At 42.8% G+C, this 17,135-nt stretch overlaps 1 protein-coding gene across 1 annotated transcript; it reads left to right on the top strand.

Annotated features, from left to right (window-relative positions):
• Window positions 1-800: 800 nt before the first annotated feature.
• On the top strand, window positions 801-16,632 carry cers3a (ceramide synthase 3a; the record flags this gene model as incomplete). Its single annotated transcript, XM_079216496.1, has 10 exons — window positions 801-973; window positions 3,920-4,037; window positions 6,499-6,617; window positions 6,704-6,761; window positions 6,896-6,946; window positions 9,046-9,138; window positions 9,842-9,970; window positions 10,749-10,855; window positions 13,797-13,950; window positions 16,456-16,632. The coding sequence occupies 10 exons, from the start codon at window positions 801-803 to the stop codon at window positions 16,630-16,632; spliced, it is 1,179 nt and encodes a 392-aa protein (XP_079072622.1).
• Window positions 16,633-17,135: the final 503 nt, after the last annotated feature.

Here is a 17,135-nt window from a genome sequence, read left to right as displayed (position 1 = left end):
GTCAGACTACGGCCTGCATATGGTAAGGGATCCTCCAGTGTGGGCTCTGATGACAACATGACGTAACATGACTCGACTCATGTTTGTCATGAAAACAAAACAGAACCACTGCAACTACAAGAGCCCGCCTTAACTGGAACATGAAGAGTTTACAAAGAGAAAGTCAAAAAGCGGGTCGTCCTTCCATCATAGGATCGTTGGTTCGAACCCCGGCTCTGCTAGTCCATGTCGATGTGTCCTTGGGCAACACACTTAACTCCAAATTGCTCTCGCTGTGCCTATAGTGTATGCATGTCAGATACTCCTGATGACAGGTGAACCTTTGCTCCTTCCATCAGTGTATGAATGGGTGAATGATGACAAGTAGTGTGAAAGCGCTTTGAGTGGTCTGAAGACTAGAAAAGCGCAGGACAAGTACAGGTCCATTGACCATTATTGAGCGGAGTGCCCACGCCGTGAGCAGACGTTTGAAATAACGGTTTCCAGGTTTGAGGATGACGTTGGGCACAAAACGGAGGACTTTCCTTTTCTTATTAATACTTATTTTGTTCTGCACAACTATTGTGAAGTCCATTGTGAAGAAACTGTAAAGGAACAAAAGCATAAACGCTCTCAAGTGCAACAGCACGAGTGCCAAGAGTAAGAAGACAGACCGAGAGGAAGTGAGTCAGAGGCGTGTTGACCATGTCCTAGTCCTGCCTTGAGGAATATAGCTACAGACAGCGCTGCATGTCTATTGTAGGCCGCAGCATAATCTAACCTCTTGTGTTTGTGTGACCTGGTGCTGGTAGGTTGGAGGGATGTTTGACACACTGTATGAGTGGTTCTGGTGGGACAGAATCTGGCTGCCTGTGAACCTGACCTGGGCTGACCTGGAGGACAGGGAGGACCGGGTCTATGCCAAAGCTTCACATCTCTATGTCGTTGTCCCCTACACCTTCGCCTTCCTCCTCATCAGATACCTGTTTGAAAGGTAAGATCTCCACTCTGAGCTTCTATTATGCCACACTGTACCGACAGCACACCCCTCTCTGTCAAAGGTTGCACAGTTTCAGTCTGAAGGATATCAAACCAACAGTAAACGCATCCTCAATGGAGCGTATCAAAGCCCGATACAGATACGGCTTCTTCCTCCGTGCCATGAGAGCTCAGCTGTTGTTCCTGGTCAACGAGCCAGTTGATGTTATGCAGGAAGTGTCACTGCCATTTCAGCTCAAATTGTTTTGGCAATACTCATTTGCTTGGAGGGAGGGTATTCAGTTAGATCTAATCTGCAGCATCAACAATAGATGCCCTTGTTCCTACACACTGGCAATAATGGTTATTATATGTATAAAGCACATTTCATGACAGAAAATAAAAGTGGAGACAGGAGGCAGGAGATAGGAGACAGGAGGCAGGAGGCAGGAGACAGGACGCAGGAGACAGGTGGTAGGAGGCAGGAGGCAGGAGACAGGAGGCAGGAGACAGGAGGTAGGAGGTAGGAGACAGGAGACAGGAGGTAGGAGACAGGAGATAGAAGGTTGGAGGCAGGAAACAGGAGGTAGAAGGTAGGAGACAGGAGACAGGTGGTAGGAGACAGGAGGCATGAGACAGGAGGTAGGAGGTAGGAGACAAGAGACAGGTGGTAGGAGGCAGGAGACAGGAGGCAGGAGACAGGAGGTAGAAGGTAGGAGACAGGAGGCAGGAGACAGGATGCAGGAGACAGGTGGTAGGAGACAGGAGGCAGGAGGCAGGAAACAGGAGGTAGAAGGTAGGAGACAGGAGGTAGGAGGTAGGAGACAGGAGATAGAAGGTAGGAGACAGGAGGTAGGAGACAGGAGACAGGTGGCAGGAGACAGAAGACAGGATACAGGAAACAGGAGGTAGGAGGCAGAAGACAGAAGGCAGGAGACAGGAGACAGGAGGTAAGAGGTAGGAGGCAGGAGGCAGGAGGCAGGAGGCAGGAGACAGGAGGCAGGAGGCAGGATGCAGGAGACAGGAGGCAGGAGGCAGGAGACAGGAGGTAGGAAACACGAGGCAGGATGCAGGAGACAGGAGACAGGAGACAGGAGGCAGGAGGTAAGAGGTAGGAGGCAGGAGGCAGGAGGCAGGAGACAGGAGGCAGGAGGCAGGATGCAGGAGACAGGAGGCAGGAGGCAGGAGACAGGAGGTAGGAGACAGGAGGCAGGATGCAGGAGACAGGAGGCAGGAGGTAGGAGGCAGGAGGCAGGAGGCAAGAGACAGGAGACAGGAGGCAGGATGCAGGAGACAGGAGACAGGAGTCTTTTTTGTCTGCTTTTAGATCAGTGATCATGAATGTCTCTCTACAGCTACTGAGTTTGCCGATAGAGAGATATCGCTGAACAAGCTCTTCTTTCTGGAGAAACTGGCCTTCTGGGAACGGCATTCCTGCTTTGGCGATTACTCACTCTCCACATAACTTGTCCTCATGGAAACGACTTTCTCTTATAATGTTAATTTCTCTTATACTTGGAAGAAGTCTTAAGAACATCTGTGAAGAAGTACCATAATACACAGTTTTAATTAGATCCTTTACTCTTGAGACAGGTAAGTAAGTACCTGTGAGACGAGAGGGAAGGACTGGCGTGTTTAGTCAAGGAATGGCGCTTGAGATAATAGTCCTTTTAAAATAGCTAAAAGAATGAACATTTCTATTAAACTCCATAAAAAATGCTGCAATCAAACTTGAAACTGTCTGTGTTCATCATCCACTTTCCTTTCCGTTTGGAAAGAGACATCTTTGTTATTCTCAGCCAAACAACTAACACACTTTCACCTTTGCCATTGTTTTGTGCCCAACTAAATACTTGTAGAATTTAGTTTTGACTTAAATTGTGTAGTGTTGTTTGAATTGATATAACGCAAAAATAATAATATTGAAATACAATTTTGCAGACTGGATAATATATATTTGGCATTATGTAGGGAGTGAATGGCCTGGGGGCCGGCAGTTTGAGACCCCAGGTTAAAAGTTACTGTGAGGAACTTTTACCTGGTTATGAAACAGTCTCAGTTTAATCCTGGTCCTCTATGTGACCATCAGTAAACGAAACCATCAGAGACAAGATTGTCCATTTTTATACTTCTTCTCAGTGCTTGTCATCGGTTTGGGTAAAATCTACATCTCACCAATAACGTTTCTTTGTTAGGTAAATGTAGCACTACAATGTTTTCCTCTGAAGTAGTTTGAGGTTAAGTTTCTTGCCCAAGGACACATGGACATGGACTAGCAGAGCCAGGGATCAAACCACCGATCAACCCTGTCATACCACTGAGCCACAGTTGCTCCCTTATTAGTATAGAGCTGAATTGCATATTTTTGAAGTGCTTTGTAAGTTATTTTGGGGTACAGTGATTCTGAACAGGACGTTGATTCTATAGCTGTTAGGGGCCCTTTTAGTTGGAGGCCCCAGGCAGTTTCCTACCTTACCTAATGGTAAAGTCGGCCCCAGGTGTTTCTTCTCGTGAATGAGAGCGTATTTCACCAGTGATTCTGACTGAGATAACTGTAACTTGGGTGTATATTTATGGTTTTGGGCACAGAGTTCAGTTTGCTGATGTAAACCTCGGGAGGCAGTTGGCTTTTCAATACACTGATAGATTGCCTGAAGCGTGGATGTATTAGCTGATGGTGTAATATAGACAGCAGGTAGAACAGGTGATGGAGATGGAGCTGCTCCCCTGGGTTCCTTCTGGATAAACAGCAGTACATTTTGCAGTTCATTAGAACCTTTCTTACTTCTTTGAATCCTTAACATTTAGTGAACAAACAAGCAAACAAACAAAAAGACTGAGCAACACTCCGGCCTCATGCAAAAGTCATCATGCCAGATTATTAATAAGAGTCATATAAATAACCATGGTGACTGTTACTGCATCTGTAGAACTGAACCTGTGTGTGCTGCTTGTGTTGCAGGTGGATAGCAGCACCACTCGCAGTCTGCGCTGGGATCAAGCAGCGAGTCCGTCTGAAGGCAGAGGACAACCCCGTCCTGGAACGTTACTACATGACTCAGAGTAGAAACCCTGCTCAGGTAAACTATCCCCACTCAGCTGAGAGCTCTACACTTTGCAAAAGAAAAAAACACATGCAAATCAAGACAATATCTTAACCAGTTTGGCAACGTGTACAGCATTTAGATACAGAAACATGCTGAAACAGAAACTGTGACCAGGGGATGCGCTGAATAATGTTAGCCTTCCAATCCAAATAGTCTCAAGAAACACACACACAGTTGATTGTAACGTTAGGTTACGTTAGCTGGCAATAGTTTGGGGCGGCTGTAGCTCATGGAGAGTGTTCGTCGTCCTGAATCCACAAGGTCGCCGGTTCCATCCCTGGTGTCCCCATAGTTTCATGTCTCAGAGTCCTTGAGCAAGACCCTGAACCGGTCGCTGCCCGGAGGCTTCACAGCAGCACACTGCTCCTTGATTCTAAGGATGGGTGAAATGCAGAGAATAATTTCCCCAAGGGGATTATTTTAATAATAAAGGGTAATTTCTTCTTCTTTTAGTTACTCCCTGGCTCCTGTTTTGTGGGATTTTAAATGATCCCTGATCCCTGATAGAAGGCCTTAATCACTTGCTGGTTAGTTTTCTGGCCACCGGAGTATTGAACGTTTTTAGAAGTCCTGGTGAAATGTGTTATTATAAGGGACTAATCACGAACGAACATAATGATGTTGCACATCAAATTAAACAGCAGAATCATCTGTGATACAATAATATATTATTAGCATTATGCTAGCGTGTTAGCATTAGCATAGGAAAGAGGGCGAAGAGGGTAAAGAGAGTAAAGAGGGTGAAGAGGGTGAAGAGGGTGAAGAGGGTAAAGAGAGTGAAGAGGGTAAAGAGGGTGAAGAGGGTGAAGAGGGTGAAGAGGGTAAAGAGAGTGAAGAGGGTGAAGAGGGTAAAGAGGGTGAAGAGGGTAAAGAGGGTAAAGAGAGTGAAGAGGGTGAAGAGGGTAATGAGGGTGAAGAGGGTGAAGAGAGTGAAGAGGGTGAAGAGGGTAAAGAGGGTGAAGAGGGTGAAGAGGGTAAAGAGGGTAAAGAGAGTGAAGAGGGTGAAGAGGGTAATGAGAGTGAAGAGGGTGAAGAGGGTGAAGAGGGTAAAGAGGGTGAAGAGGGTGAAGAGGGTGAAGAGGGTAAAGAGGGTGAAGAGGGTGAAGAGGGTAAAGAGAGTGAAGAGGGTGAAGAGGATTATGAGAGTGAAGAGGGTGAAGAGGGTGAAGAGGGTGAAGAGGGTAAAGAGGGTGAAGAGGGTGAAGAGGGTAAAGAGGGTGAAGAGGGTGAAGAGGGTGAAGAGGGTAAAGAGGGTGAAGAGAGTGAAGAGGGTGAAGAGGGTAATGAGAGTGAAGAGGGTGAAGAGGGTAAAGAGGGTGAAGAGGGTGAAGAGGGTAAAGAGGGTGAAGAGAGTGAAGAGGGTGAAGAGGGTAATGAGAGTGAAGAGGGTGAAGAGGGTGAAGAGAGTGAAGAGGGTGAAGAGGGTAAAGAGGGTGAAGAGAGTGAAGAGGGTAAAGAGTGTAAAGAGGGTGAAGAGGGTGAAGAGGGTAAAGAGGGTGAAGAGGGTAAAGAGAGTGAAGAGGGTGAAGAGGGTGAAGAGGGTAAAGAGGGTGAAGAGGGTAAAGAGGGTAAAGAGGGTGAAGAGGGTGAAGAGGGTAAAGAGGGTGAAGAGGGTAAAGAGGGTAAAGAGGGTGAAGAGGGTGAAGAGGGTAAAGAGGGTGAAGAGAGTGAAGAGGGTAAAGAGGGTGAAGAGGGTAAAGAGTGTAAAGAGGGTGAAGAGGGTAAAGAGGGTGAAGAGGGTGAAGAGGGTAAAGAGAGTGAAGAGGGTGAAGAGGGTGAAGAGGGTAAAGAGGGTGAAGAGGGTAAAGAGAGTGAAGAGGGTGAAGAGGGTAAAGAGAGTGAAGAGGGTGAAGAGGGTAAAGAGGGTGAAGAGGGTAAAGAGAGTGAAGAGGGTGAAGAGGGTAATGAGGGTGAAGAGGGTAAAGAGGGTAAAGAGGGTGAAGAGGGTGAAGAGGGTAAAGAGGGTAAAGAGAGTGAAGAGGGTGAAGAGGGTGATGAGGGTAAAGAGGGTAATGAGAGTGAAGAGGGTGAAGAGGGTGAAGAGGGTGAAGAGGGTGAAGAGGGTAAAGAGAGTGAAGAGGGTGAAGAGGGTAATGAGGGTAAAGAGGGTAATGAGAGTGAAGAGGGTGAAGAGGGTGAAGAGGGTGAAGAGGGTGAAGAGGGTAAAGAGAGTGAAGAGGGTGAAGAGGGTGAAGAGGGTAATGAGAGTGAAGAGAGTGAAGAGGGTGAAGAGAGTGAAGAGGGTACTTTATCTGCTTTCTCCATGATGAACCTCTAGGCAAATTTATTTCCTTAGATAGAGAAATGAAGGATTCAGATTCACTCACACATGCACGGTGTGTGTGTGTGTGTGTGTGTGTGTGTGTGTGTGTGTGTGTGTGTGTGTGTGTGTGTGTGTGTGTGTGTGTGTGTGTGTGTGTGGACTCCTTTCCAGGGAGACGTTGATGGGCTGTCTAAGAAAAGCAGTTTGTCAGTGAGACAAGTGTCACGCTGGTTCAGAAGAAGACGCAGTCAGGACCTTCCTGGAATACTGAAAAAATTCAGAGAGGCTAGGTCCCTACTTGAGTGTTTGATGATACAATAGCTATAATAATAATAATGCATTACCTCCAACAGCCACCATGTCTCTGCTTCTACAGCTGGAGGTTTGTCTTCTACCTGTCGGCTTTCATCGGAGGAACAGTAGCGCTGTACGATGTGAGTAGCATCTTACTTTGAAGTTTAAGTTATAGCAGCTTGTGGGTGGCCATCTTTGTCGTTCATAAAAGCTATACCCTTCTACATTTCAAATAAAATGCACAAATATAACATTTCCCTCCATGTGTTTGTAGAAAAAATGGTTTTATGACACTCGAGAAATATGGACGGGTTTTCCAAAGCAGGTTTGTATAGTCTACCTTTTAATCATCATATTACACAATCATCATCATACTAGCATCAGTATTATTTCATTTGACTTCATCATTTAGGCATTTATGTTTTAATGTTCTATACTTTGAAAAATAAGAGAACAAATGTAATGAGCCTCAGTTGCCCTGACTTGACTTGATGATAACTACGATCAGAGAAGATCTTTCAGCATAAATATGCACAAACACACCAAAACCTGAAAGTACGTTCATTCACTCTGCCCCGTGTCAGACAGACCACGGCTTGAGGGTTCTGTCCTGCAGCCGTCTTTTAAATGCTTGCTCATTGGTCTCTAAAACACCATTAACATACTAATTCATCTTATCAAAAATACAAAACATAGCTATCAAACCAATGGTCGTACAAGTACAAACCAGCCGTGGTTACGTCGTTGTTGCACTTCTTATCTCCTGAGAGATTTGCCCCAGTAGCAGGAGGCCCTGTGGGGGTCAACCAGAGGGTGAGCGGCTCAGGACCATCACAGTGGAAAGATTACTTATACCAAGACTAAACAACAGGTGTTCTATGGACACGGTGGGTATTAGGCTCCATGACATAAATAAGCTATGACATTAAATAAAGCATAACCAACACAGGGGTGCATCCACAACATTAAAGCAATACGAGATCTGCACAGTTTTTAGAGGCCGACATCTCCGTGTTCAGGCCGGCAATTCTGTCTCTGTGGGTTGTAGCTACAATGTAGCAGAACGTTCCAGAGAAACATGTGATGGTCAGAAAATGTAAAGAATAAAAACGTATGGCAGGTGGATGACTGAAATAATCACAGGAGTTATGGATGAGTGTCCGTCATTGGTTCAGAACCCGGATGGCGTGTGAAGGTGGTTGAGGTCTGTTAGCATCCTCTTTTCCCCAACCAGGACGCTGGCTAACGTCAATCATTGGCAATGCAGAATATAAGCAGACACTCAGCCTTGGATGATAGTTGAAGGTGGAATTGTGTGTGTGTGTGTGTGTGTGTGTGTGTGCATGTGTGTGTGTGTGTGTGTGTGTGTGTGTGTGTGTGTGTGTATGTATATATATATATATATATATATATATATATATATATATATATATATATACATAGATAGAGAGTGTGTGTGTTTATGTATATATATATATATATCTAAAGATATATATCTATAGATATCTATATATATATATATATATATATATATATATATATATATCTTTATCTATAGATATATATATACTTATATATATATAATATATATATATAAATATATATATATATAGATATATATATATCTATATATATATATATAGATATATATATATCTATATATATATACATACATACACACAGTATATAAATATACATTTTAAATGGAAGGAAGTCCTACTTCCCACCAGGTCATTGGAGTTCTGTGGTCACTTCCCAGACCAATAGACCAACAGCAGAGCTCCACCACTCAGAATCACAACCCATAACATCCAACACCAAAACCAAGCTCAGAAAAGTGCAAAGAAAACTATGGATCCCAAAAGTAAGAGATGCAAACCAAAAGATTTGTGCTTAATCTGTGATTTTAGATCCAAATCACATTTCCTAAATTTCCCATTGTAGCTCATTTGTCATATAATTCAATGGAAATTTGCGAAACTTCATATTTAGATACAGTGTGTCCTTTTCGATTAAACTATGATAAACACAGAAAGACACAATGTGTTTCTCAGGATGACTTATCAAGTCTTGGTTACCAATAGCATGTGTATGCTAGCAGTGGTCCTCTCAGTAAAGGCCATTTTACAGCCTCTCTACACTTTGAGTGTCTTTATTAAGATTCTATTTGTTTTCATGACTGGGAAGAATTTAAATCTGGCTTTACTGTTGAATGTAAAAGGCCCCTTCATTACCAATACTAGGGCGTAGTTCAGCGTAACACACTGTGATATATGATCCCATAGCTTAGATATCGGCCTGTACTAGCGGAAGGTTCTTCCTTCCAGCTGAAGGACGAAGAGCACCAACGTGTTGTCAGTGCCTGAGATCCATCTGTCATGTTCCATCTGTCATGTGTTCCTGACTCGGTGTCTCTGTCTGTAGTCCATGCTGCAGTCTCAGTACTGGTATTACATCTTGGAGATGAGCTTCTATGGTTCTCTTCTCTTGAGCGTTGCCTTTGATGTCAAGAGAAAGGTGAGTAGCAGTTGTGAGAAGAGAATGTTGTTTCTTTGTGGAATCTCCTGCACTCCTGGGGTCTCATTGAGATCGATAGATGTATACTTCACCTAGAAGCGTTAGCTAGATGTATACTTCATTGAGAAGCGTTAGCTAGATGTATACTTCATTTAGAAGCGTTATTGTGCTATGATTTGGGAGAGCTTTAGACCTTAGTGAGGCGATTTCAAAGAGATAGTCATCCTGAAAGTGATTTTTTTTTTTGGCGGACCTGAAACTTCTATTTTTGCTGCGTTTCAATCTTTATTTACTCTTAACCAGTACCATATATACTAATATTTACACATCTGAACTAAAGCTCACATGGTTTGCCTTTTATTATAACACCAACATTATTCAAATAGCCCTTGTGGTTGCAGAGATACACCCTTTTTAGTTTGGGTATGTTATTTCGAGCAGAATCCTAAAAAATGCCATGTGGCTTAAAATGAATGGTATACTACTATGTGCCATGCATTTACTGGGAAAACGCTTGGTCATTGGAGGACTGTTTAAGGAAGCTTTACTGAAAAGTCTTTCAGAACTGACTGATGGATAGTCATCTATTTTTGCTCTGGTTTGAGAAGCCCATTGAAAAAACATTGCTTTAGTAGTATGGTAAAGACTGTATTTGTTCTCCATGTTAATTTACTAATCTTTTTATATATTTTTCTTCCCATAGGACTTTAAGGAACAAATCATCCACCACTTGGCCACACTGGTCCTCTTATCATTTTCCTGGTGTGTCAACTACATTAGAATAGGAACACTGGTTATGATTGTCCACGATGCCTCTGATGTTTTACTGGAGGTCAGTCACAGCCACACACATTTTAACAGCCCTTTCTTCTGTTGATACTGAACGGCAGTGCAGGCAGGCAGCATGCTAGCTGGGATGCAGGCTGGAGGTTAGCCAGCCAAGTTGGGGCTGGAGGCCAACAGGCCAGGGTCAGGCTGGAGGGTAGCAGGCCAGGGTCAGGCTGGAAGGTAGCAGGCCAGGGTCAGGCTGGAGGGTAGCAGGCCAGGGTCAGGCTGGAAAGTAGCAGGCCAGGGTCAGGCTGGAGGGTAGCAGGCCAGGGTCAGGCTAGAAGGTAGCAGGCCAGGGTCAGGCTTAGGGTTAAAGATCTCTGCCCACCCAGGTAGCAACTTCTCTAGCAAAGGCTTTAAAGAGACTTGCTGGAGTGCCAGTGACAATGCTGCGTTGTTCTGCTCAATACTGGCAGTGGATTCAAATGAATGAGTTCCTCATATAATGAATCAAGTGAGGAAAGTCTGAAGTTATGTGTGAACAGGTGCAGAATGGCAATTACTAGCTTAATAGCTAACCCATGCTAAATGCCTTACCCATCCCCAACCCATACTCCAAATGCTTAATTTCTGCCTCTCTACATAAATAACTACTTCCTGCATCGGTACTGAACATTTGCATTGTTGTTGGCAGAATGCTCCAGTTTGAAAGGAATTCCAATGCATATCTGGCTAGTAAGGATTATACCATGATACAGTATGAACTGGACAGTAAATCAGTTCAAATTTGCTCTGTGTTTTGAAATATGGTTAATTAACACTACAACTCATTTTTCTTTCAGTCTGCAAAATTATTCAACTATGCCAAATGGGAGAAAACCTGCAAAAGTCTTTTTGTTCTGTTTGCCTTGGTGTTTATGGGAACACGACTGGTCATCTTCCCTTTCTGGTAAGCTCATACATAAGGTGTATGTGTGTCAATGTGGGAGAGAGATGCAGGAAAATGCTGCATGACTACGTTTTAAAGTATATTTGAGGGTTCTTTCCATAGATTCTGTTAGATTAGGACATTTAAACGTGATGATTTTTCTCCTTCTTTTAAACTAAGAAAACACACAGAAGACACCGTATTACAGTGTTCTGCACATCAGTTAAGAAAATATATAAGATTATTTAACCAGAAAAAAATTGTTGCAGTACAAAGAATTAAGAATCAAATGAGTACACGTTTCCTCTTTCATTCATCACCACTTTATTATGCAGTTAACACTTCTGCATAGATGGGCTAGATACTGTAGATGGGTTAGATAGATGGGCTGGATAGATGGGTTAGATAGATGGGCTAGATAAATGGGTTAGATAGATGGGCTAGATAAATGGGTTAGATAGATGGGCTAGATAAATGGGCTGGATAGATGGGCTGGATAGATGGGCTAGATAAATGGGCTGGATAGATGGGCTGGATAGATGGGTTACATAGATGGGCTAGATACTATAGATGGGTTAGATAGATGGGCTAGATACTATAGATGGGTTACATAGATGGGCTAGATACTATAGATGGGTTACATAGATGGGCTAGATAGATGGGTTACATAGATGGGCTAGATACTATAGATGGGTTACATAGATGGGCTAGATACTATAGATGGGTTAGATAGATGGGCTAGATACTGTAGATGGGTTAGATAGATGGGCTGGATAGATGGGTTAGATAGATGGGCTAGATAGATGGGCTGGATAGATGGGTTAGATAGATGGGCTAGATCACATATGTCAAACTCAAGGCCCGCTGAGTTGGCATACTGTGATATTGTGTACTTTTTCAGGTTTAAACTGCACCATATCATTAAATCAATTTGAGAAGTTGAAAATGTTCCTTGCATTGGATCTCAGCTTGTCATTAAGGGGTCAAGGTGGGTCCTGCAGCAAAACCAGTTCAGAACCACTGCCCCAGACCAGTTGAACCACTGCCCCAGACCAGTAGAACCACTGCCCCAGACCAGTTGAACCACTGCTCCAGACCAGTTCAGAACCACTGCCCCAGACCAGTTGAACCACTGCCCCAGACCAGTTGAACCACTGCCCCAGACCACATGCATGTTCTTATTTGCTCACAATTATTTGTTGGACCAGTTATGTCCTTCTCAACTGTGACAAAAAAGCTTTGAAGAAAGTTAATATAATAACGTGCGTTTGATCTTTGTCTTTGTTATTTTCTTCTGTTTTAAGTTTGATCTATTATAATTGTATATTTATTATAATTTAGCAATGTGGGTTTCTTAACCCTAAATTAAATGGACTTCTGTCATAGTAACAGAGAAATTTGCATCCATATATTTTTACATTTATATAAATGCATGTACAATATTTTTACACTTGAATAAACAATAATCTAATACAAAGACAGTTAACATGATGTTCGGGAGGAGTTAAATGTATACAGTGTTACAGTTACAACCGGCCCTTTGAGGACGACCATGATGCTGATGTGGCCCGGGGTGAAAATGAGTTTGACACCCCTGGGCTAGATAGATGGGCTGGATAGATGGGTTAGATAGATGGGCTGGATAGATGGGTTAGATGGATGGGCTGGATAGATGGGCTGGATAGATGGGTTAGATAGATGGGCTGGATAGATGGGCTGGATAGATGGGCTGGATAGATGGGTTAGATAGATGGGCTGGATAGATGGGTTAGATAGATGGGCTGGATAGATGGGTTAGATAGATGGGCTGGATAGATGGGCTGGATAGATGGGTTAGATGGATGGGCTGGATAGATGGGTTAGATAGATGGGCTGGATAGATGGGCTGGATAGATGGGTTAGATAGATGGGCTGGATAGATGGGCTGGATAGATGGGTTAGATAGATGGGTTAGATGGATGGGTTAGATAGATGGGCTGGATAGGTAGTTTTCATGGCAGTGTTTCCAAATACAACGTGGTCTAAGCATACACTTGGCTGTGAGTTTATAAAGTCCACTTTGAAGGTTTTACATATCACACAGAAGTGCATCTAGAAATGTGTTCGTGTTGGATGAGCCAGACCATGGAACAATCAGCACAATCAGCACAATCAGCACAATAAAACAATCAGCACAATAAAACAATCAGCACAATAAAACAGTCAGCACAATAAAACAATCAGCACAATAAAACAATCAGCACAATAAAACAATCAGCACAATAAAACAGTCAGCACAATAAAACAATCAGCACAATAAAACAATCAGCACAATAAAACAATCAGCACAATCAGAAAGGTGTGTGTGAGACCACAAAGAGAGGCCACTGTTGGTTCAAAACAAAAGTGGCGGCACCTAAAGAAGTTAGCGTAGATGCTACAATGGAACCACTAATGCTAGAACTGGAGCGTATTTCTGCTTTGAATGCCTTTAAAGGTCGAAAGGGAACATAATCCTTGAATAAGAAGGAATGTCTTATGGACATAGCTGTGTGGCCTGTATGCCTCTATCTAGCTTGTACCCATCTATCTAGCTCTCTTATTTTACTGTATGTGTCATACTATGTTAAATAGTTTGTTAAACTCTCTCTTGACCAAGGCTCTCTGGAAGAAGAGATCTTGTGCATTCCTAGCTAAATAAAACATTAAAATAAATACATAGAAATGTAATCTAATGAAGGGTACATGTGAGGTTATGGTTTTGCTGAAGGAGGTATTAGCATGAAACAATTGAAAAGCATCAGACTGTAGGTTTGATTTTGGGTTGTCTTATATCCATGACCCATCCCACCTCCCTCTGTTCACATAAAGGTTCTACAGCATTTCATTTATACCAATAATATGCACAATGTAATCTAATGATACAGGTCATGCCATAAAAGAGGTCAGGGAAAGTAAAGATGTTGGTGTTTGTGTGTTCCAGGCTGATCCACAGTACCTGGGTCTACCCCTTGCACCACTACCCGGCCTTCTTTGGCTACTACTTCTTCAACGTGATGCTGGTGGTTCTTCTCTGTCTGCACATATTCTGGGCCTACCTCATCCTCTGCATGATCAGGAAATTCATGTTTGGCACTGTAAGTCTGTTGTCTATCAATATGTCTAAATCTGTTTTGATGGGTATACAATATTTGCTTGGCAATACTATACCACAATTTCCATTATTATAAAGCCATCGAGAAATCACAAGACATTATTTATATTAGATTATGAACATAAAGCCTCCCATACCATCCTGGATGAATGTAAATATAAACCCAGCCGAACCCTCAGCATAAGACATTGTGTTGAACTAACATCCAGCTGGTCACACTGCTCCACTTTACCTCTGATGGACACATGTTCCTTATATAATACATAATGCTGCTGTTTTAATGTCACATGAATATAAACTCATTCTGTTTTGGTATTTTCTGAAATTACTCATGTTATCGTTTTTGAATTGAGGACAGATTATTTGGAGAGTATTCAGATTTGTTCACTTTTGGTTTGTGACAGTCGCCACCAAAGAATATAAAGTATGAGTAGTTAGTTTAAATGTCTGAAGCGATGCATGATTTCCTTTACTGGACCGTTAGCTTCATGGCCCTGACCTCCATGAGAAGGAGTGTGACATCATTAGCTCACCACAGCAGACCATTACTTCCATTTCAACCATGACCATTATAACCATGACCATTACAACCATGACCATTATAACCATGACCATTACAACCATGACCATTATAACCATGACCAATACAATCACGAACATTATAACCACGACCAATACAACCACGACCAATACAACCATGACCATTATAACCACGACCAATACAACCACGACCATTACAACCACGACCAATACAACCACGACCATTACAACCACAACCAATACAACCATGACCATTATAACCAACGACCAATACAACCATGACCATTATAACCAACGACCAATACAACCATGACCATTATAACCACGACCAATACAACCACGACCAATACAACCACGATCAATACAACCATGCCCATTACAACCACGACCATTATAACCACGACCAATACAACCACGACCATTATAACCACGACCAATACAACCACGATCAATACAACCATGCCCATTACAACCACGACCATTATAACCACGACCAATACAACCACGACCATTACAACCACGATCAATACAACCATGCCCATTACAACCACGACCATTATAACCACGACCAATACAACCACGACCATTACAACCATTACAACCATGACCATTCTAACCATGACCATTACAACCACGACCAATACAACCATGACCATTACAACCATTACAACCATGACCATTCTAACCATGACCATTACAACCACGACCAATACAACCATGACCATTACAACCATTACAACCACGACCATTACAACCACGACCAATACAACCACGACCATTACAACCACAACCAATACAACCATGACCATTATAACCAACGACCAATACAACCATGACCATTATAACCACGACCAATACAACCACGACCATTACAACCACGATCAATACAACCATGCCCATTACAACCACGACCATTATAACCACGACCAATACAACCACGACCATTATAACCACGACCAATACAACCACGACCATTATAACCACGACCAATACAACCACGATCAATACAACCATGCCCATTACAACCACGACCATTATAACCACGACCAATACAACCACGACCATTATAACCACGACCAATACAACCACGACCATTACAACCACGATCAATACAACCATGCCCATTACAACCACGACCATTATAACCACGGCCATTACAACCATGACCATTACAACCACAACCATTATAACCATGACCATTACAACCATGACCAATACAACCATCACCATTACAACCACGACCAATACAACCATGACCATTACAACCACGACCATTACAACCATGACCATTATAACCATGACCAATACATGTCCTTAACCTTAACCAAGGGGTATTTTGTTCCTAAGCTTAATTGAACTATAGTAGTGAATGATTACAGTCTAGAAGGAAGTCCCCATGAAGTCACCATCTTCCCAGCTTTCAACCATCAACGTGATGAGTACAAAGTTCATAACTGAAAGAAAGGATGGACAACGCTACCACAATGAATACCTGAGTGGTAATAAGAATACATATTCTTTAAATCAGATGAATAGTTTGAATATCTGTTACCTTTAAATGAGAATTACAATGGTTGTGTTTTATTTATGACCAGTAGTTACAGAAGCTTCCAGCTCATCGTGTGCCTGCACACAGTTTGTCTCTGCTTGCTGCTACCAGGAGCAATGTTGACCATATCATTACTGTAACACACTCAATTATTCAGAAGAACAGTTGCTATTAACAAATAATATTTTTCACTAATAGAGCAACAAAGTGCAAAAAGTAGTAAATAAAAAGATGCACTGTTTCAAATGAGAAGAACCCAAAGCTCCTGCTTGTCCTCTGCAGCACATGTTCCATGTTCTGTCAGCCTGTAAAGGCTGAGCGTCCACTCCCTCGCCTTCCATTTGGATCAACCATCCCCTCATATCTGCTTTCTTTCTCCACATGTACTGTGTTTCACAGCTGACCAGAGATGAAAGAAGTGACAATGAAGAGGAAGAGGAGGAAGAGGACGAAAATGAGGACCAGCATAAGCTTGGCAATGGATTGGCAGTTGGTGAGGAGGCGAAGGACAAGAACGGCGGCTTTGGACGCTTGTCTCCACCAGAGAACATCCGCCGGTCAAAGACTGTATACTAAGTAGAGACAGAGATGAGGGAACTTCTCCCTCTCGGACATCTCGTCCTTCAAACAACTCCAGTGTCACCCCATCCTCGTCAGTCTGTCAGAGCAACAGGTGTCGTTTATACAGCGAGATAATATGTATTGCTGTGGAACCAGAGATGAACAGTAACTTATTTCACTGTACTCTTGTTAACTAGCTTCCAGACTTTACAAGTGTAGTTGTTTAAAAATCATTTTTTTGTAATAAATGTACTTTTATTTCCCTCGTTATCTGTTGCTCACTTCATGCTCAAGAGAGAGCAGCAAACCAAACACAATCACCACATCTAGTAACTTTCCTATGGTTTGATAAGAGCTGGTTCAAGCTTCATCCATCCAGGCCTGCTGGCGTTTAGAGCCACCCTTTGTTAGCTTGCACTACTTCTGTATGGTCACGGGAATGGGACAGAGTAAACTCCTCCAGGAGATTACCTCCATGCACTACTGGAACTTGCACACTATGTGTTTAAAAGTGTATA

The sequence above is a fragment of the Taurulus bubalis genome (genome assembly GCF_910589615.1).
Source record: "Taurulus bubalis genome assembly, chromosome: 4".
NCBI classification, from domain to species: Eukaryota; Metazoa; Chordata; class Actinopteri; order Perciformes; family Cottidae; genus Taurulus; species Taurulus bubalis.
This window is presented reverse-complemented; position numbering and strand designations above follow the sequence as displayed.